At 40.5% G+C, this 22,950-nt stretch overlaps 1 protein-coding gene across 4 annotated transcripts; it reads right to left on the bottom strand.

Moving 5' to 3' along the window:
- Positions 1-425: 425 nt before the first annotated feature.
- Positions 426-21,407, bottom strand: LOC133122631 (zinc finger protein 665-like). 4 transcript variants are annotated; one of them, XM_061232712.1, is made up of 3 exons: positions 13,273-13,411; positions 11,020-11,235; positions 426-2,234 (listed from the first exon to the last, which is right to left on the bottom strand). In XM_061232712.1, the coding sequence occupies exons 2-3, from the start codon at positions 11,200-11,202 to the stop codon at positions 1,299-1,301; spliced, it is 1,119 nt and encodes a 372-aa protein (XP_061088696.1). In that variant the 5' UTR covers positions 11,203-11,235; positions 13,273-13,411; the 3' UTR covers positions 426-1,298. The 4 variants fall into 4 exon arrangements, 3 of the variants coding, with proteins under 3 accessions (XP_061088696.1, XP_061088697.1, XP_061088695.1); XR_009708119.1 differs by lacking the exon at positions 426-2,234 and adding an exon at positions 2,259-2,450; XM_061232713.1 differs by lacking the exons at positions 426-2,234; positions 11,020-11,235; positions 13,273-13,411 and adding exons at positions 9,439-10,666; positions 20,726-20,741; positions 20,826-21,407.
- Between the last annotated feature and the right edge of the window lie 1,543 nt (positions 21,408-22,950).

The following is a 22,950-nucleotide window of genomic DNA, read 5'->3' as shown; positions in this document are numbered from 1 at the left end:
AAACAAGTCAGTTCATCAAATGTCCTCCGTGATCGAGTTGCCCTGGCCAACTATACGCGGAGTTATTGTGACGTGTAGGCGTCTGGGAGCTACAGCCGAGCCGCGAACCCAGAGAACGACAGCGCCTAGTGGCTGAAGCACGTAACGGCCGAACAGAGTCTGCCCTCAGTTGCAATACTAACAACCGAACTGGCTCTGGAAGCAACGCCAGCACAAGAGAGCCGTCCATCCGGAGCTCCATGAAACGGCCGAACAGCCTAAGATCTCCATGCGCAATGCCGTGCGCCGGCTGGGGTGGTGTAAGGTCCCATTCCATTCGGCAAATTTTCCACGCGAACGCGCAAATGAAGGCAGAGAGGACAGAGTGGAGTCAATGTCGAACAACAAAATGGCTGCAACAGGAAATTTGAAATGACTTTGATGGACAGGCTTGAGGGATAATTTTATTGTTATTTGTATACAAATGATCTATATGCCAACCAGCAGTCAGAAATGTAAAATAACAAATTGTGAAATGTCGTGCTAATATTATTGATGACGACGATTACAATAGCGAAAACCGGCATGAGTACCACTGAATTTTAATAATGTTCCCGGCAAGAACATCTTCCAGAATACATTCTCTTTTCATTTTCTTTCCACAGTATATCCAGAGTTTACAATGATGTCAACTTGGAAAATCCGCCTACAAGGGGAACCACTTTTTCCATGTGCATTATTTTTTTAATGAACATGAAGAACTATTGTGTTTATGATTCCTCACATTTATAAAATTCGAAAGCATTTGAAAGTATTTAATTGATGCAAGACTGACATTCCTTGCACCAATTATACGTGAATCACTTTTAATACATTTTTCTGGGAACTGAAAGCGCTTGTTTGTGGGAAAAACCACTTCACACAATGAATACATTAGGAGGGCCTTTCAATCAGGCTTCCAAAACGGTTTCTGCACTTTGTCTGGTGACATTTTCAGGAATATATCAAAATAATATCTTGTATTCAAAACACTTCCCACACTGATCGCAAATGTATAAACTTTCATCTGTATGAATATGTGACTCAGTATTAAAATGGGATTTTCTAAGAAAACATATCTCACATGGACTACGCAAATTATAGGGCTTTTCACCTCCATGACTTCTCAGGTGGCGATTTAAATTAGATACTCTGGAAAAGCATTTCCCACACTGAGTACATTTGTTGGGCTTTTCACCTGTATGAATAATCCTGTGGCAATTAAATGCATTTTTCTGGGAAAGGTACTCACCACACTGAGGGCATTTGTAGGGCTTTTCTTATAAATGAACCTTCTTGTGGTAATTTAAAGCACTTATCTGGGAAAAACACTTCCCACAGTGAGTACATTTGTAGGGCTTTTCTCCTGTGTGAATTCTCAGGTGATAAGTTAGCGGAGATCTGGTATGAAAACATTTCCCACACAGAGTACATGTGTAGGGCCTTTCACCAGTGTGAATTCTCTGGTGGGCAGTCAAATGAGATTTTCTAGAAAAGCACTTCCCACACTGAGAACATACGTAGGGCTTTTCACCTGTATGAATTCTCAGGTGTCTAGCGAAATTAGATTGGCCAGTAAAACTCTTCTCACACTGTGTACATTTCCACAATTTTTTACTGCTATGACTTTTCAAGTGGCGATTTAAAAAATACATTCGAGAAAAGCACTTCCCACACTGAGTACATTTACAGGGCTTTTCATCCATATGAATTCTCAGGTGCATATTTAAACTAGGTTTGCTAAAAAAACCCTTCCCACACTGAGCACATTTGTAGGCCTTTTCATTTGAAAGAACCTTCTTGTGACAACTTCTTGTGATGGGTTCCACCTTATAGTGTCCTCCATCATCAGCCTCTGTTTTGATTTGGTCAGGATGCAGATGGGTCACATATCCCAGCTCTGTCCTTTCAGGGCTCTCCGTCTTAATAAGATCCCCAGTGTGGGTGGAGCCCAGATCGGCTTCTGTTTTTATCCATGATGTGTCTGTCTGGTGTACATCACTGACCCCGCTGTGTGCTGTAACACACTCTGGCTCCAGTGTGTTGAGTCCTGGTGCAGCACATTCTGTCTCTGACTCCAGTCCACTGAGTTCCTCTTCTTTCAGTCTGATCCTGTGCTGCTCAGTGAGCTCTGGTAGTGTTGTCTCAGCGTCCTGTCTCAGACAGACTCCTGCCTGCATCATACTGCTGCTCAAAGGTGTGCAGAAGTGCATCTCCTGGACGGAAACAGGGGAAGGGTTTTAGCCTGAATCACACAGGTCAGATTGGAGCAGCTGACACATTCTTTACACTCTGCAGTCCTGCAGATGCCTGACTGACGACAGGGGGCGCTCTTGCATTATGAGGTGGGGGAAATCCGTCCTCTCCGCCAGGATGATACCAAGTCTCAGGTCCTGAGGTCATGGTAATGGCAACATCTCCGACTGCAGGAACTGAGTTTAGAATTGTGGGGTAGCTTAGTACTTGACCAGCACTTTGAAATTAAAACACAATTTCTAAAAAAACTAAGTCGTAAGATGTATGGCTTCTAAAAGAGCACAACAGATACAGTTGTGTTCAAATAAATAGCAGTGCGTTAAGAAAAGTGAATAAAGAGCAAATATTTTTTTAACAGCATTTGTTCCATATTTCAAATGTAGTTGAAACATTACACGTTCAATTCCAAATCAAAGCATTAACACATTTTATTAAGTCTTCTTTCTTTTACAGGAAGCAAAGAAGGAATATTAATCTGACATTCAAACACTTACTGTATAAACTGAATACATTTCAAGATTTAACTTCACTTAAAATGACTGAACTAACATTTAGTTGCATAACCATTGTTTTTGATAACTGCTGTGAATCTGTGTTGCATCGAGTCGACCAACTTCTGGCACCTATAAACAGGTATTTCAGCCCAGGATGAACTACATTCCACAGTTCCTGTGAATTTTTGGGTTTTGCTTCAGAAACTGCAAGTTTTCAATGGGGTTGAGGTTGGGATTGAGCTGGCCACTCCATTACCTCAATCCTTTTTGTCTGGAACCAAGATGTTGCTCACTTACTTGTGTGTTTGGGGTCGTTGTCTTGTTGAAACACCCATTTCGGGGGCATTATCTCTTTGGCATACACAAACGTAATCTCTTCAAGTATTTTGATGTATTCAAACGGATTCATGATCCCTGGTATACGATAACACGACTGTAGTTTGAAAAACATCCCCATACCATGATTTTTGCGCCGCTATGCTTCACTGTCTTCACAGTGTACTGTGGCTTGAATTCAGTCCCCAGAGGTCTTCTGACGTACTGTCGATGACCACTAGACCCGAAAATAACAATTTTACTTACATCAGTCCACAGAATGTTACACCATTTCTCTTTGGGCCAATCAATGTGTTCCATGACTAATTTTAACTGATTCTTTCAACAATGGTGCTTTATGGGGGCTCAATCAAACGTCTTCTGACTGTAAGAGCACTTACAGGTAATTGTAGATCATCTTTGATCTTTCTGGAGCTGATGAATGGCTGAATCTTTGCCATTCTGACTATTCTTCGATCCGTTTTAATAGTAGTTGCTCCTTTTCTTCCTCGTGTTTCGTGTTTGCCATTTCAAAGCATTTGAGATCATTTTAGCTGAGCATCCTATAATTTGCTGCACTTCTTTATACGTTTTCCCCTCTCCAATCAACTTTTCGAATCAAATTACGTTTAGCCTATAAAACCTTAAACTGACAAGAACAATGCTCTTATGCATAAACAGAGGAAGCACCTTGGGTTGGGGCGGCCTGTAGCGTAGTGGTTAAGGTAAAATGACTGGGGCACACAAGGTCGGTGGTTCTAATCCCGGCGTAGCCACAATAAGATCCGCACAGCCGTTGGGCCCTTGAGCAAGGCCCTTAACCCTGCATTGCTCCAGGGGAGGATTGTCTCCTGCTTAGTCTAATCAACTGTACGTCGCTCTGGATAAGAGCGTCTGCCAAATGCCAATAATGTAATGTAATGTAATGTAATGTAATGGTATGCATTGCACTGCTGCCACGGCTGATAAGATTATTACACCTACTTATTCATGTGATGAAGTAAAAATGTTCCTAAGAAAGTGCTCAGTGCGTGTAGATGCATTGAAGAGAGAAAAAAGCTGCCTGCCTGTACACATGATCTGTCATTGGCTGAGCTGAACCTGCTGGCTTTCAGGCGTCACGGGCAGCAGTGCAATGACCGTGGCATGATTATTGGCACCAGATGGGCTGGTTTGAGTATTTCTGAAACTGCTGACCTCCTGGGATTGGCTGGGAACAGCCTCTAGAGTGTACTCAGAATGGTGCAAGAAACAAAAAACATCCAATGAGTGGCAGTTCTGTGGATGGAAACACCTCGTTGATGAGAGAGGTCGACGGAGACTTCTTCGAGCTGACAGAAAGGCCACGGTAACTCAGATAACCACTCTGTACAACTGTGGTGAGCAGAAAAGCATCTCAGAATGCACAATACATTGAACCTTGGGGCAGATGGGCTACAACAGCAGAAGACCACATCAGATTCCACGTCTGTCAGCCAAGAACAGAAAGCTGAGGCTGCAGTGGGCATAGGCTCGCCATAGTTAAAACCTTAAAAACAAAGCCTGGTCTGATGACTCTGATGATACAGATGGTAGGTTCAGAATTTGGCTCCAACAGCATGAATCCATGGACCCAACCTGCCTTGTGTCAACAGTCCAGGCTGGTGGCGGTAGAGTAATGGTGTGGGGATTGTTTTCTTGGCACACTTTGAGCCCGTTAATACCAATCAATCCTCGCTTGAATGCCACAGCCCATTTGAGTATTGCTGTTGACCATGTGCATATCTTATAATGGCTACTTCCAGCATGCTAATGTACCCTGTCACAAAGCAAAAATCATCTCAAACTGGAGTGTGAAGTTTCCCCGTTGTTGCGTGGGTTTCCTCCGGGTACTGTGGTTTCCTCTCACAGTCCAAACATATGTTAATTGGAGAGTCTAAATTGCCCCTTGGTGTACTCCAACTGTTGCCATTGACCAAGGCTTTTGTCATGGGCAACTATGTCCTGAAAAAGAAAGAAACTGCTGACGTACTGAGCATCAGACAGATCGACCAAGGAAATCAACAGCAGTTGATGACAGAAACATTGTGAGAGCTGTGAAGACAAACCCCAAAACATCAGCAAGTGACATCACAAACAATCTCAACAGGGCAGGGGTGAAGGTATCTCAATCAACCATTCAAAGAAGACTTAGAGAGCAGCAATATAGAAGCTGTACCTCAAGATGAAAACAACTCATCAGCAGTAAGAATCGGAAGGCGAGACCACAACTGTTTTACTAGTTTGCAAGCAACTGCTGACATGTGCATAATGTGGCCAACTGCTGCTCTAAAAACTGATCCATTCACTGAACTGTGCTGCACAATATTCCTAAAAATAAAGTTGGCACACCACAATTCTGCACATTTCCAGGATTTATTAAATGTACTTGACAACCAGAAAGAGCCATAGGCTATACCATTGTAGTGAACATAACATATTTAGTGACCTCTAAATCAATGTAGCAAGATTTTATTGCGAAGTAACGTTACATTCCATAAATGGCATTTGGCAGACGCTCTTATCCAGAGCGATGTATTAAGCTGATTAGACTAAGCGGGAGACAATCCTCACCTGGAGCAATGCAGGATTAAGAGGCTGTGCAGAACTTATTGTGGCTAGGCCGGGGATCGAACCACTGACCTTGCAGGTCCCAGTCATGTACCTTAACCACAACGCTACAGGCCGCCCTGTTAGCCATGTTAGCAGCGACCTGGCCACCGGCTAGAGCTCCATAGAGCAGTGAGAATCATACAATGTCAAAAGTAACTGGACCCAGAGAAAAGTTGACGTTAATGTAAAAACCCAAAGAAACAACCAAAGAAAAGCTAACCGGTTGTTTTAAACTACACGTTTCACTGCACAGAAGTTTGCGAAACAATGATTGTTTTGCTCCAGATAGTATGCTGACGGCTTTAAGTCATCAAGGGTCCAAGATATCAAATGAGCCTCAAACCGTCATACTGCTGCCAGGAATACAGTAGATATGGATGGATTGCTTCAAGGGCCGTTTCTCCTGAATACTTGTCCTACTGAACCCAAAGGAAACAACCCGAAAACTAATCCATCCATATCTACTGCATATCTGACAACAACATGATGGTTTGAGGCTCGTTTGATACGTTGGACCCTTCATAAATAATAAGTATACATTTTTTTTTTAAACGACAACTTAATCTATAATTATGTTAATTTGTCCAATCATTTTTCAGCCCCTAAAATGGGTCTGCATTTTCTAGACCGTTCACCTGATTTAGATATAATTGCCCTCAAATTAAGCTGAAAGTCTGCACTTTGAGCTCATATTAATTATTTACTTCCAAATCCAATATACTGTGGCAGACAGCTAAGGTAACAATAGCCTTGTTAATGTCCAAATATTTACAGACTTGATGTAGGTGGCTGCATGACAGAACGGATTGTACGTGTACAACGTACAAATGCACAATTCGATCTGAGATAGAACACTCGACTTCCCATAATTTTGATCTGTGCAAAAATCTACTAAGCAGAACGGTAATGTGGGCTCTTAACTCGCTGCTTCAGCCAGCAAGGCTATGCATAGTCCAGCTTGCTAAGTCAGATGGCTGTAAAGCTATAAAGCGAAGCTGAATTCAAGTACTGGTATAATTAGTGTTTTTATTATTTTATTCTTCCAGACCTCATAGCCAAGAGAATGTAGACGGACTCTGAAGGCTTTCTATTAAAATAAAATACAAATAAAAGAAAACAATGATAATAATAATAATTTTTAAAAAATGACAATTCAATATTGTCTGGATCAAAACAATCATTGGTTTCAAAAACTCAAATCAGTGTGGGTTTTTACACTGATGTACTACATTGGGCAAAAAGCTCAAATGTATTTATTGTACAATTAGTTATGTACAAAAGGAATTAAACTACATTTACAAACAGGGGTAGTAAACAATGACAGAGTGAAGGATATTATTAGTTTATACAGCAATTTACACAACAAAAAAGCTTGGTATGTGCACATTCACAATGTAAAATAATATCATACACAAGTAATATAAAATACTGAAAAATATTCAGTATTAAAACAACGATCATCAAATACCTTATAATGACATGGTGTCTGAAGTCTAAATATCAGAGCTAGCTGACAGACAGTACACATCACTGGAATTAAAAAGTATTCTCCAGTTTGTGCAGTTCACATTATTTCCTTCAAACAATTCATAATTATGTCAATTACATTACATTACATTATTGGCATTTGGCAGACGCTCTTTTCCAGAGTGACATACAGTTGATTAGACTAAGCAGGAGCCATCCCCCCCCGGAGCAATGCAGGGTTAAGAGCCTTGCTCAAGGGCCCAACGGCTGTGCGGATCTTATTGTGGCTACACCGGGAGTAGAACCGCCGACCTTGTGTGTCCCAGTCATTTACCTTAACCACTACGCTACAGACCGCCCCAATTCCATCATCAAAAAATATCAGCCTCCACACTCAGTGCTGTTTTACAAATGCCAGTCAAAAATACGACGAGCAAGGAATAACACAGGGAAATGATACAACAGGAAAGCTTTGATGTTAAACTGCAAGTCACTGAAATGACAGAACAAGTTAGTGCAAATTTCCACCTGAAAATGTATTGGCCAAAATTCTAAATGTAATCTGAGGATTCAGTACCCTGTAGTGCTGCTTTAATAAGGACAGGTTCCTTAAATGAAATGATAATGGTTCATAACATTAAGATATGATTGGATGTTAAATCAACACATTGTGCTGATGACTTCTCCCATTTATGATTTCTGGCGTTACCCCAGCTGGTTTAAATGCATCCAAATCCTATGCACAGTGTGAAAAGTGTGTATAGATTTCAATCTGTATCAAGTATTTTTGGTCAAGATTTAAATATTAAAAAGCCGCAAGACTGACAAACCTTGCAGCAACTACAGCAAGTTCAGCAACTCGGACTGAAAATTCTAATTAGGTTTTCTATAAGAACGCTTCCTCCACCATGTTCACTTGTAGGGTTGTTCATCTGTACGAATTCTCAGGAGTCTAAAAAATATGTTGTATTAAAACAGTTCCCGCACTGATCAAAGGTACGGCTTTTCATCCGTGTGTACACGTGAATCAATATTCAAATTGGATTTTGTATAAAAACATCTCCCACACAGAGTACATCAATTGTAGTGCTTCTCACGAGTATGACACTTTTCAGATGGTGACTGAACAAAGGCGTTCTGCACTTACCACACCTGTATGAATTCTCAGTTGTGCAGCTAACGTAGATTTTTCAGTAAAGCACTTTGCACACTGAGTACATTTGAAGGGCTTTTCACTAGGGTTCTAAACGGTTAAACGTTTAACCGAAACGGAGTTGTACAAGTTCATCAAAAACTGCTAACCCATAACCGATTCTTTTTTTCTGAAGTTGAAATGATAAGCTCAGTTTAATTCAATAAATGCACTTTCACCACCAATGACAAAACGCACAAATTGGTTGGACAATTGAAAGAAAGACAACTTCCAACAGGCTACTCCGGCTAGTCCTAGCAAGCAGTCTTTGGTTATTTCAGGGGGTTAAGAATGTAAACGCCACAGGGAATTGAATGCTGCAGTATTATAGTTATGAATACATTTCGGTGTGTTTTAAATCTGTAGCTGTCACTTATAGTGTATTGTATTGGCGTTTCTCAAGGTTCACAGAAGACTCCATGTTTATTTGCTGACACACAAATACAAACTACTGGCAAACTGAACGTAAAAACAAATACATCATTGGACAAATTAGCTACTAAGTAGGCAAGTTGAAAAATAAATGCTATAATTACGTATAACCACTGTTCATAATTTATTTCTTTGTTGGCCAGAGCTAAATTACCTACATTTTCCAGGACCGTGTTGTGTAACCATTTCTAAAATGAAGTAGAATTGTTGTTCCTAAAATCCTCAAGTCCTAAAAATCCTTAGACCAGTAACCCATCATATCTATCGGATATTGAAAGTGAAAATTCCCTGCTTTACAAAGACCACATTAATCCTGTCACCATAAAGATTGCCCTGTGCTGTATGAAATCAAATACATTGTCAAAGTTTACTGTTACATAAAAATATAAGCCAAATTGTATAGAAGCCATTGGCATAAAAGTAAAATAATTACACCAGTCGACATTGGTAGGCCAAAATCAGATTCCCTGCCTAGAATAGGCCAGATTTATTGTGGTCACCATGACACGGTGTAATCATGTTACTGTATATTACGCAAATATTAGACATTAACGTGACCACTAAAATTTTGAGGGCACAACACTGTCTGTAACAAAGTTCTCAATAGCAGTAGACTTGCCAATCAAGTCTGTCACGCAGAATCCATAGGGAAGGGGGATGAAAACATTGCGTTTTTAAAAAATGAGACGCGATTGACCAGCATACATAGACGACATAGATATCCAGCAGTCTGTAGCTAAAGCTGTGGAGGCTATCTGACTCACAATGTTGACAGTGAAATGAAACCATTTTAAGATGGCCCAAAATAAAGTCAGTAGGTATCAGTAGGCTACTCCATCTTTAAAAAAAATTTTCTTTTTAAACCTCGGTCATAAGCAGTATTGGTTACATGGTCAACCGTTTTCAAAATGGGATGGTAGCGGTTTACAAAAACTCACATCCCTACTTCTCATCTGGATGACTTCTCAGGTGGCGATTCAACAAAGCTATTCTGGAAAAACACTTCTCACACTCAGTACATTTGTAGGGCTTTTCACCTGAGTGAATGATTTGGTGGGAATTTAAATTCGATTTTGTGGAAAAACACTTCCCACATGGAATACATTTGTAGGGCTTTTCACCAGTGTGAATTACCTGGTGGGAAATTAAATTCGATTTTGTGGAAAAAGACTTCACACACAGAATACATTTGTAGGGCTTTTCACCTGAATGAATCACCTCATGGTACTTTAAGAAACGTCCTTCGGAAAAACACTTCCCACACGTAGTACATTTGTAGGGCTTTTCACCTGTGTGAATTCTCTGGTGGGAAATTAAGAGATATTTTGTGCAAAAACACTTCCCACACTGAATACATTTATAGGGCTTTTCACCTGAATGAATCATCTTGTGGTGCTTTAAAAAACTTCCTCGGGAAAAACACTTCCCACACTCGGTACATTTGTATGGCTTTTCACCGGTGTGAATTCTCTGGTGGGAATTTAATTGAGATTTTGTGCAAAAACACGTCCCACATTGAATACATTTATAGGGCTTTTCACCTGTATGAAGTCTCAAGTGTGTAGTTAACACATACTTGGTTTTCCAACACTTCCCACACTGAGTACATTTGTAGGGCTTTTCATCTGAATGATCCATCTGGTGATATTGTAAAGCATTTTTATGGGAAAAGCCCTTCCCACACTCAATACATCTGTAGGGCTTTTCACCGGTGTGAATTCTCTGGTGGGAATTTAGATTAGATTTTGTGGAAAAACACTTCCCACACTGAATACATTTATAGGGCTTTTCACCTGTATGAACTCTCAGGTGTGCAGTTAACATGGATTTTGTACGAAAACATTTCTCACACTGTGTACACCTGCACTGCTTTCCTTCTGTATTAATTTCACTTGTCTGATCTTTGTGATCAACACCAGCTCCAGTCATCACAGTGTTCAGGAGCTCACTCACTAAACTTTCACTGGATTCAGACTTCATTTGATCAGATTTAATATCAACACATTCAATATCCTGCAAGACACTGGCGCTTTCTGCCTTAAGATATCCTCCATCATCAGCCTCGGTTTTGATTTGGTCAGGATGCAGATGGGTCACATATCCCAGCTCTGTCCTTTCAGGGCTCTCCGTCTTAATAAGATCCCCAGTGTGGATGGAGCCCAGATCAGCTTCTGTTTTTATCACTGATGTGTGTGTGTGGTGTACATCACTGACCCCGCTGTGTGCTGTAACACACTCTGGCTCCAGTGTGTTTAGTCCTGGTGCAGCACTCTCTGTCTCTGTCTCTGACTCCAGTCCACTGAGTTCCTCTTCTTTCAGTCTGATCCTGTGCTGCTCAGTGAGCTCTGGTAGGGTTGTCTCAGTGTCCTGTCTCAGACAGACTCCTGCCTGCATCATACTGCTGCTCAAAGGTGTGTAGAAGTGCAGCTCCTGGAGGGAAACAGGGGAAGGGATTTAGTCTTAAAGAAGACTTTTGTTTGCTTATTTATGTCAGAAGCAGCAGCTTTTTCTGAACATATGTCTCATCACATTGCATAGGGGTAAAGAAGTGATAGAGTCAGGAGAGATATATACATTTTATATCAATGTGAAAAACCTATAACCTAAATAGACAAATGGGCAATTTGACAGTAATGTCATGTCAACCGTAGCATGAAAAAATAAGTTTAATTGGGAAGTAAGTAAGCTTATGTCCCAAACAGTCGATGGCAGCCATTTTGAAATCTGACAAATGTAGGCTTACAACAGGAAAATGCTTTAAAATGTATTTATTAGTCCCATTAACATTGAAATCAATGCTGTTTGATGGCCATCTTGAAAACATTCAAAACAATTTCAGATGGTTTTCTCAATGTCAAAAATTGATATTCAGAACCATCTCAGATGACACTAAATGTGTTCATTCGCAAAATTTTATTGGGAAGTAGATCGTCAAACAATGTGTATTTCAGACGTTTCACTTCGATAACACAATGGTGTCACATCCATAATGCTGGCATCTCCTTATAAAAATCAATAAGAAGATAAATATTTTTGTTCAGCCAAGCCTCTTGCATTATAAGGATATCAAACTTTCTGCATTAGACTTTAGATTTTAGCGAAGTCTCCCCAAAATACCTGTAATTTTGCGACATATGCATAACCCAAGTTATTTGTCACATTATTCCTGGCTTAATATTTTGTTGGGCACTTCCCCTCAGCCAAGTGGGTGCAATGATGATATGCATTAACATTTTCATCATGTAAGAGGAATTTTGAGGAATTTCGATTGAGAAGTATACAAAAACATTCTGTCTTCCAACTAATGACAAATGCATTCAAACTTCAAGACCACGACCCAAAACACACTGCCAACAACTTAATTAGGGAGAAAAAGAGGACGGTTTGAGACTGGCCAAGTTAATCACCAGACCTTAACCCAATTGAGCATGCATTTCACCTCCTGATGAGGACATTGAAGGGACTTGGTCTTGCTGTTCCAATACTTTTGGCGGGGAATGTATGAGCCACGACTAAAGTTGTCGAAAACAGTTTCCGCGGGCATCGCCCGTCAACAGCAGAATATCAGCTTTCATATTGTCCAACTGCTATGATACCATGTCGTAAATAATTGTTACGCCTAGTTTCGGTGCAGAGAAAGTGAGGAATAGCTTGTGATGATGCTAGCCACAATCCAACCTAACGTTTAGAAAAAGGGCAAGCGCCTTAAAAAATGCTTGTTATGCAAGACCGTTTAATATCTTGTTATTAATTGCCCATAGGTTGAAATATATATCACCAGGCAAGCAATGCAATACTAACATTAGCCAGCATAATCGTACGAACAATGATAATTACATAGGCTATTGTCATCCAATAATTATCAGTGTGATAACACAAGGGTCGGGTATGGCAAATATGTATTTTGATCTGCCAAAATCAGTCCCATCGACCTCAAATACTCGTAGGCTACTGGGTTTTATACGGCAAGAGATGGCTATTGCTAGTATATTTCTTGAGATGATCGGCAACAGGTAAAATAGTAAGCGAGAAAGATATATCGCTAACGAGCTAATAATAATAATAATCAGTCTCATTGCACAATCACAATCACAATCACATCGCAAATGTGATATAGTGTATAGCCGTTCTTCGCTTCAACAGAAAATTTGTAGCTGCACGAGATCACAACGAGGAAACAGCGGGAAGCTCTCGCCCCTCCTTCAGCCTAGTACACTTGAGCGAACCGTCAATCAAGTCGCTCAGCGTGAACACGGGGTAAGTGGCGCTCTAGCTCGTTGTAATCCCATAGAGAAGTAACGTGGACCAGAAATATGTAACTCAAAACACCAAATACATATCAATACATATCTCTACATAGGATATCTTATGCAAACATTAGCGAAGCAATCCGATTTAAAGCTAGCGTGTAAGCACAACGAACAGAACAGATACAAAACAAACAGATTATAAAGGGGAAATACTTACTCTGAGTCCTTGATTAATTAATTTATCTTAATCGATTGTTGAACTGCGTGTAATATAATTATCAGAGGCGAAGGATCCCGCGAGGGTGTAACATCCCGTAACATGAAAGACTTGAGATCAAGCAGCGCAGTGAGTTCAGCAGAGCATGCCAAATCTACAGACGCTTCCTCCAATAAGAATCGAACTTCCGGTAAAGTTTCTCGTGGGGCTTCAAAATAAAAGTGCATTTTACAGTTTCAAAAAACCTAAGGATTTAATAGCAAACATGCAATAAGCATAATGCTTTGTTTTCAGAAGTCTTGTACCAACTTTGTGTTGTATGGCCTTATTTTGACCCTGTATAAAATGTATGTAAATATACAACCACTTTTATTTTTATCTCAGGTTTCGTTCTGGTGGCACTTTCCCACAGGTGCTTCACTTTCTGTACCTCAGGCTCTAAAATTAGATGTTTCTCACATATTTTTGGATATTTATGGATAAAAGTCGTCATTTGGGACACAAAAAGAAAGTGACACCCAAAGTGAACATTTTTCTTTTGCAATAATTTAGCACTTATTTAAAGGCACAATAGGTACAACATTGTTACAAGACCACTGTAAGTCCCTTCCTATCATTGAAAAAGGCACACCGACATGTTGACTCACCCTCTGTCTGTGTTTATAGTCCTTAAATTTGGGTTTCAAAACATGCAGTTGACGGGCCGGCAATCTGTACCAAAACATTGTATAGCTGTATTGGTTGAAAATTGGTTCTAATTGCCACAGCCAATGGTGTTTCAACATCAACACGTTACAGAGAAGGGGGAGGCAGAAACAGTGTTGTGGTTTGACCGTGTTTGTTGCTGCAATTCCTCTCTTGACCATTAGTCTGAAATGACCAATTGTACCTTTAACCTGTTGGGGTAAGTTTGACCCCAAACTGTAGAATCTCTTCCAATCTTAAGGCACAAACTGAAGACGCACCTCTTCAAGCAGCACCTCTCCCCGTCCCTCCCTACCTCCCTGTGAACCTTAACTGTTGTCTTTCTGTGATTTACTTTCTGTGTATCAGTATTTTTAGTTGGGCTAGGTAAGCAGTGTTTGGCTAGTTAAGAGGTTTGGTCATACTTTTGCCTTTGTTTGTTTTTTGTGATTGACCTTTTATACCATGTAACAAATGGCAGCAAACAATAGTTTTACAATATTGCAAATGAACCTATGCTTCCAAAGCAAACCAGATTCTTTGTCTTGAATCTTATGGTATTTAGCTACCATTGTCTGTGGTGGATGCCAATTGCCCACTCCCGGTTGCATTTTACAATTGATGGCTGTCGTTTGCCTTAATCAATGGTCTCTCGCTCCAACTGTAGGAGTTTCCTTTGTGACTATGATAAGAAGGCCATCATGTTAAACAGTTCTCTGATCCTGAACCATGCCTGGACAGAAGTAACTAAACTACTAATTTCTAACACCTGTTTGGTTCTACCACATCCATGATAATTTGCATAGACATAAAGGTTATTTTATTTCAGATATGCACAACAATTACTGTACAGTACATTTGTAGGGCTTTTCACCTGTGTGAATTATCTGGTGGGAATTTTACTGAGATCTTGTGAAAAAGCACTTCCCGCACTGAATACATTTATAGGGCTTGTCACCTGTATGAACTCTCAGGCGTGCGGTTAGATTTTGTACAAAAACATTTCTCACACACTCTGGCTCCAGTGTGTTGAGTCCTGGCGCAAGACACTCTGTCTTAATCTCTGCCATAATTACGGGCGAGATGGTGTCTCGGTGGCGCAGCCTGCAGAGCACTGACCGCATGCTCATTGTGAGCCGCGACGTCCACAGTTCGAATCCGACCGTCTGACAATGTCTTTCCCTCTCTCTCGCCCCCATTCTTCCTGTCTCTATATACTGTCCAATAAAGCTGAAAAAGGCCTAAAAAATATCTTGCCGTCTGGCTATCGATAATTTTGGTAATGTAGCAATTAGCTGTACATGTTCCGAACAGTGCAACTTTCACGACGAATAAAAAGAAAATACTTCCAGGTCAGCTTTGGTTTTTGTGTGTGTAAAGTCTAATTCCTTCTGTTTTCATAAAAACTTGGTACGAGTCACATACACAATCCATTTCAGCACACAGTGACATGGTAATGGTGATCGTGGTGGGGAAGCTGTTGCTCACGAGAGACTATGAACCAGGCAGGCTTAGCCTGCAAACGAGTGAATAGGCATTCCGACCATTGTGAGCCAATGGTTACTTGTCGTTTCCTCTTTAAATATTGGTCCAATTCACACAAATCAAAGTGTTTTAGTTTCTGGAATAGTCAATAAGCAACCATAATCATAAACCACATTCCTCAAGAATGTTAACGGATGTTAACTTATGGTGGAAGCGGCCACTTATGGTGGAAGCGGCCACTTCCTTCATTTCGGCGAGGCCTAGGATTAACAGCCATGGGCTCATACATATACGGCTCAATATTTGTAATGCTTTTATTGCTGTACTCTTTGACAATTATTACAGTCGTACAATAACATTACATTACATTACATTATTGGCATTTGGCAGACGCTCTTATCCAGAGCGACGTACGGTTGATTAGACTATGCAGGAGACAATCCTTCCCTGGAGCAATGCAGGGTTAAGGGCCTTGCTCAAGGGCCCAACGGCTGTGCGGATCTTATTGTGGCTCCACCGGGATTAGAGCCATCAACCTCGCATGTCCTAATCCTTTACCTTAACCACTACGCTACAGGCCACCCCACGTTAGCCAACAACTGACGTTATGTGGAGTGAGGGGCCTGATCCAGGTCAGTGAGCGTGAGCGGTCTGTCAATCAAAAGTGAATGCATAAATAATAAGTAGTTACAATGGTCTTGTAACAATGTTTTAACACACAAATCTTACCAATTGTACCTAAAATTTTTTTTTTTTTTGGGGGGCAACAGGAATTAAACTACATTTGCAAACGGGTAGGAAAGGAGAAAACAATGACATGGTGAAAAATCATTTCATACCCAATTCATATACATCCTCACCTGATATACAGTCCCTTCAAAAAGTACTGAAACAGCAAGGTTAATTATTTTGTTTTTGCTGAACACTGAAGACAATGACACATGAGATGATAGATCGAAATTTTTGTTTTTATTTCCTGGTATTTTTATCTAGATTTGTTAAACAACATCACCTTTTGTATCGGACGACCCCATTTTCAGGTGAGAAAAAGTTTTAAAAATGTGATTGACAGGTGTTTCTTAGTCGCCCAGATGCGTTCTGTTAGATTGATTAATAATATGAATAGATAAATAGTTCTGAATTTCTACTCTTGGTTTTAGCCTTGGGTTTTGCCTGTGAAGACTAAATTTGTGTTGGAAAAGATACACCAACATAAAGACCAGAGAGCTGTCTTTGGGAGAAAAGCAAGCCATTTCGAAACTTAGAAAAGAGTGGAAATCAGAACCATTGCACTAGCTTGGAATGTCCTGAAAAAAGAAAGAAACCACTGGTGTACTGAGCGACAATCAAACCTTTCGAAGAAGACTTAGCAGCGATATAGAGGCTATACCTCAAAATGCAAACCACTCATCAGTAGTGAGAATTGGAAGGCGAGACTACAATTTGCAAAGAAGTATAGAGAGGAGCTACAAAAGTACTGCAGCAAAGTTTTATGGACTGATCAGACCAAGATTAACCTCTAGCAAACTGAAGGAAAGGCCAAAGTGTGGAGAAAAAAGGGATCTGCTCATGATCCAAAACATAGGAGCTCATCTGTGAAGCACGGTCACGGATTGGGCTTGCACGGCTGCTTCTGGAGTGGGCTCAATAATCTCTATTGATGATGTAAGCTCATGATGGGAGCACTGGATGAATTCAGAAGTCAGCATACTGTCTGCCAACTTACAGGGAAATATGTCCAAACTAATTGGGAGGAACTTCATCATGCAGCAAGACAATGACACAAAACACACTGCCAACACAACAAAGGACATTAGGGAGAAAAAGTGGAATATTTTAGACTGGCCAAGTCAATCACCAGACCGTAACCCAATTGAGCATGCATTTGACCTTCTGAAGAGAAGATTATAGGGGAAACCCCACAAAACAAATTACTGAAAGTGGCTTCAGTAAAAGCCTGGAAAAGCATCACGAAAGAAGAAAGGAACAGTTTGGTGATGTCAATGGGTCACAGGCTTAATGCAGTTACTGCAAGCAAGGGATATGCAACCAAATATTAAGCATCATTTACTTAAATACTCTGTTTCTAAACTTTTTCTCACATAAAAAAGGTGCTATGTTCCAAGTAGTTTAACACATCTAGGTGTACATATCAATAAATAAAAGCTGAAATTCTGAACTTGTCTTGTGTTCATCTTTTTATTTCAACCCCAAATGTATTCAGTGTATTGCAAAAACAAAGGAATTGGCCTTGCTGTTCCAATACTTTTGGAGGGGACTATACCTGATAACATATAGTCCAAAAATGAATCATCAGCTTTTACAGACATACACACATTACAACAATGTTGCAGTAGAAGAACAGAAAAGGCCAGTACTACCGAGTTCATGTTAAGAATACAAGCTTACAATCACATTACCATGTTTCTTTCTACAGTATACCCAAACAGTTTTCATATTATTTATTTCACACAGATCTACAAAAATATGCAACAAGAAAGATTTGCTTCAAAACTGCAGGTGACTGGTCACAAAAGGAATAAATTAATGTGGAATTCATTAATGTAGATGGCGACTCTAAAGGAAAAACAAAATCTGACACTGAGGGCATATGTTGGTCTTTTTACCAATATGACTCATGTTGTTGCAATTGAAAGCACTTGTTTGTTAAAAACACTTCCCACATGGAATAACTTGTTGGGCTATTCACCTGTATGAATCTCAGATGTATATCTAAAGAATATAATACATTATAGATTAAGTATGAAGATTATAGTATACGATAAACAGAATATTAATTCATTTCATACAAAGTATTAAAACACGTCCCACACTGAATATGAAGGAAGGGCTTTACATGCATACGAACATGCTGATTGATATTTAGCACAATTGTAATCAAAACCCTTCGCACACATCAGATTTAGTACAAAAACACTTAATACTCTGTATACACAGAAGGCAACTCACCAGTATGAATCCTCTTAGGATGATTTAAAACACTTGTCTGGGGGATAACACTTCCCACACCAAGTACACTGTGTATAGTGTGTGAATTCTCTGGAAAAACACTTCCCACCCTGAGAAATTTTGCTTTTCACCCGAATACATTTTCCGGTGCCGATTCAAATTAGATATTGTGACAAAGCACTTGGAGGGTTTGGAGGGATTTTCATTAATTCTCTGATGGCAACCATTACATTACATTACAGGCATTTAGCAGACAGTCCTATCCAGAGCGACGTACAATGAAGTGCAGATCGAACACAGGGACAAGTGCGATGAGGACCCTAGAGGAAAGTACAGGGCGGCCTGTAGCGTAGTGGTTAAGGTAAAGGACCGGGACACCCAAGGGCGGTGGTTCTAATCCCAGTGTAGTCACAATAAGATCCGCACAGCCGTTGGGCCCTTGAGCAAGGCCCTTAACCCTGCATTGCTCCAGGGGAGGATTGTCTCCTGCTTAGTCTAATCAACTGTACGTCGCTCTGGATAAGAGCGTCTGCCAAATGCCAGTAATGAAAGTATGATTCAAAGTATGAGTCCTAGCGTGATCACACATACAGTGCTGGCTGATTTTGTAGGTTTGCCCACTTACAAAGAATGGAACTGTCTAGAATTTTAATCACAGGTACATTTTAACATTGAGAGACAGCACATCACAAAATAATCCACATTAACAACATCATATAAATTTTATAAATTTATTATCGTATTTTTGCATGAAATAAGTATTTGATCCCCCTACCAATCAGCAATAATTCTGGCTCCCACAGACCAGTTAGTTTTCCATTAAGAAGCACTCCTAATCTCAACTCATTACCCAAAACACCTGTGTCAACTCGTTACATCGTTATGTAGCTGTATAAAAGACACCTGTCCACACAATCAATCAGATTCCAACGTTTCCACCATGGCCAAGACAAAGGAGCGGTCTAAGGACATCAGGGACAAAATTGTAGACCTGCACAAGGCTGGGATGGGCTACAAGAAAATAAGCAAGCAGCTTGGTGAGAAGTTAACAACTGTTGGACAAATTATTAGAAAATGGAAGAAACACAAAGTCACCGCCAATCTCCCTCGGTCTGGGGCTCCACGCAAGATCTTGCCTCGTGGGATATCAATGATCATGAGAAAGGTCAGGGATCAGCCCAGTACTACACAGGAGGAGCTTGTTAATGACCTGAAGGCAGTTGGGACCACAGTCAGGAAGAGAACCATCAGTAACACACTACACCGTGAAGGATTAAAATCCTGCTGCGTGCGCAAGGTTCCTCTGCTGAAGAAGGCACATGTACAGGCTCGTCTGAAAGTTAGCCAAAGAACACCTGGATGATCCAGAGGAGGCTTGGAAGAAGGTGATATGTCAGATGAGACCAAAATAGAGCTATTTGGCATCAACTCGACTCGCCGTGTTTGGAGGAAGAGAAATGCTGAGTACAACCCCAAGAACACCATCCCCACTGTGAAGCATGGAGGTGGAAACCTTATGCTTTGGGGGTGTTTCTCAGCTAAGGGGACAGGACGACTTCACCGTATCGAGGGGAGGATGAATGGGGCCATGTACCAGGACATTTTGGGCGACAACCTCCTTCCCTCAGTGAGAGCACTGAAAATGGGTCGTGGATGGGTCTTCCAACATGACAATGACCCAAAACATACGGCCAAGGCAACAAAGGAGTGGCTCAAAAAGAAGCATATTAAGGTCCTGGAGTGTCCTAGCCAGTCTCCGGACCTAAATCCCATCGAAAATCTGTGGAGGGAGCTGAAGCTTTGAGTTGCCAAGCGACAGCCTCGGAACCTTAATGATTTGGAGAGGATCTGCAAAGAGGAGTGGACCAAAATCCCTCCCAAGATCTGTGCAAACCTGGTGAAAAACTACAACGGACGTCTGACCTCTGTGCTTGCCAACAAAGGTTTCTCCACCAAGTATTAAGTCCTATTGTTCTATGGATCAAATACTTATTTCATGTGAAAATATGATATTAAATTTATAAAATGTATATGATGTTGTTATTGTGGATTATTTTGTGATATTCTGTCTCTCAATGTTAAAATGTACCTATGATTAAAATTCTACACAGTTCCATTCTTTGTAAGTGGGCAAACCTACAAAATCAGCAAGGGATCAAATAATTATTGCTCCCACTGTAGATACAAGCAAACTTGATTTGCAAAGAAAAACACATCCCACAGTGAATACATTTGTAGGGCTTTTCGCCTGTGTGAATTCTCAGGTGTATATTTCATTAAAATTTTGTATTAAAACAGTTCCTACACTGAATACATGTAGGGCTTTTCACCTCTATGAATTCTCAGGTGTTTATTTAAACCAGATTTGGTATGAAAACACTTCTCACAATGTATACATTTGTTGGGCTTTTCACCTGTATGAATTGTCTGGTGGCCATCCAAGTCACATTTCTTGAAAAAGCACTTCCCACACTGAATACATTTGTATGGCCTTTCACCTGTATGAATCACCTTGTGACGATTCAAAGCACTTGTTTGGGAAAAAGACTTTCCACAGTGAGTACATTCGTAGGGCTTTTCACCAGTATGAATTCTCTGGTGGCTGTTTAAATTAGATATTCTGGAAAAGCACTTCCCACATGGACTACATTTGTATGGCTTTTCACCAGTATGAATTCTCTGGTGGCTGTTTAAATTAGACATTCTGGAAAAGCACTTCCCACACTGACTACATTCATAAGGCTTTATACCAGTATGCATCATCTTGTGGCGATTCAAATCGCTTATTTGGGAAAAATATTTTCCACAGCAAGTATATTTGTAGAGCTTTTCACCGGTATGAATTCTCTTGTGGCTGTTTAAATTAGACATTCTGGAAAAGCACTTCCCACACTGACTACATTCGTAAGGCTTTATACCAGTATGCATCATTTTGTGGCGATTCAAAGCACTTTTTTGGGAAAAATACTTTCCACAGCATGTATATTTGTGGGGCTTTTCAGCAGTATGAATTCTCTCATGGGCATTGAAAAGAGATACTTCAGAAAAGCACTTTGGACACTGTGTACACTTGTATGGCTTTTCACCTATATTAATTTCATTTCTATGAATGATCTTCTTTTGTTTGAAATTCAAAAGGCTTTTACTTGAATTAATGATCATGGGTTCAGTTTTCACATTAATTATCTGGCAACTAACAAGTTTGTTGCAACCGTTTGTACTTTTCTGGACAATTCTAGTCTTATTCTCATTGCTTTTTTGACAGTGATGACTGCAGTCCGCATATAGAGTCGGGAGATCATTAATTTCTTTTTTACAGTTTGGATTTGGTTCTCCTGCACATTGCCATAGTTCAGTCTGATCTTTGTGATCGACACCATCTTCATTCATCACAGTGTTCATGCGATCACTCACTAAACCCTCATTGGATTCACACTTCATTTGACCAGATGAAATTGGAAAACCCATGAAATCCTGCAAGTCACTGATGTGTTCTGTCTTAAGGTATTCTCCATCCTCAGTCTCTGTTTTGATTTGGTCAGGATGCAGATGGGTCACATATCCCAGCTCTGTCCTTTCAGGGCTCTCTGTCTTAATAAGATCCCCAGTGTTGGTGAGACCCAGATCAGGTTCTGTTTTTATCAATGGTGAGTCAGTGTGGTGTACAGCACTGACCCCACTGTGTGCTGTAACACACTCTGGCTCCAGTGTGTTGAGTCCTGGTGTAGTACACTCTGTCTCTGACTCTGCCATGTGCACAGACTCCAGTCCACTGAGTTCCTCTTCTTTCAGTCTGATCCTGTGCTGCTCAGTGAGCTCTGGTAGTGTTGTCTCAGTGTCCTGTCTCCTGTCTCAGTGTACAGACTCCTGCCTGCATCATACAAAATATGTTGCCTACGTTATTGTCCGCTGGTTATAGGAAATTATCTCTGCACAAAAGTTATTTGGAAAAAAGTCAAAAATACCAAAAACATGTTAAAACATTCCGAAATATGCCACATTCGCGGACTTTTACAGAGTAGCTACCGATGCTGCCGCAGTTAATGAATGGTTTATTTCTGCCGTTTGGTCAGTAGAGAATGCGGGCAGTTGAAGTGGCTATACACTTGCCCCATAAACACCAGCAGTTTTTCATGGTCAGCCATGTTTTTTGTTTACATTTGGCGTCGTACACCTACGTTTGGAGGTCGTAAGAATGTAATCGACAATACTGTTGCATGTTAATCATCCGCATACGCGATACGCACAGCGGCTTCATAATTAATTAATAATTACTGACAAGCGCGCCCCCCCCCTCCAAACGTCTGAGTGTGCTGTGTTCTGCACTGTGTCCTCGCAACCTAACAGAAAGAGAATCCCTTGGCTGTATCGATATCATGAAAACATACTTACCCGTATCCGTACATGATACGTCCAATTTATATAAATAAAGTTTGTTTAACGTGATGTGATTCCACGTGCACACTCAAGTTGTTGAAAACGCAAATATTCACAAAAGCAATGTTACGACTGCCCTAATGCGCCAAAATCAGGAAATGA

Source organism: Conger conger, chromosome 2, assembly GCF_963514075.1.
Source record: "Conger conger chromosome 2, fConCon1.1, whole genome shotgun sequence".
NCBI lineage: Eukaryota > Metazoa > Chordata > Actinopteri > Anguilliformes > Congridae > Conger > Conger conger.
This window is presented reverse-complemented; position numbering and strand designations above follow the sequence as displayed.

Excerpts from the sequence above, each read along its gene's own strand:
- LOC133122631 (XM_061232711.1), bottom strand. The coding sequence starts at position 11,202 with ATGATGCAGGCAGGAGTCTGTCTGAGACAGGACACTGAGACAACCCTA.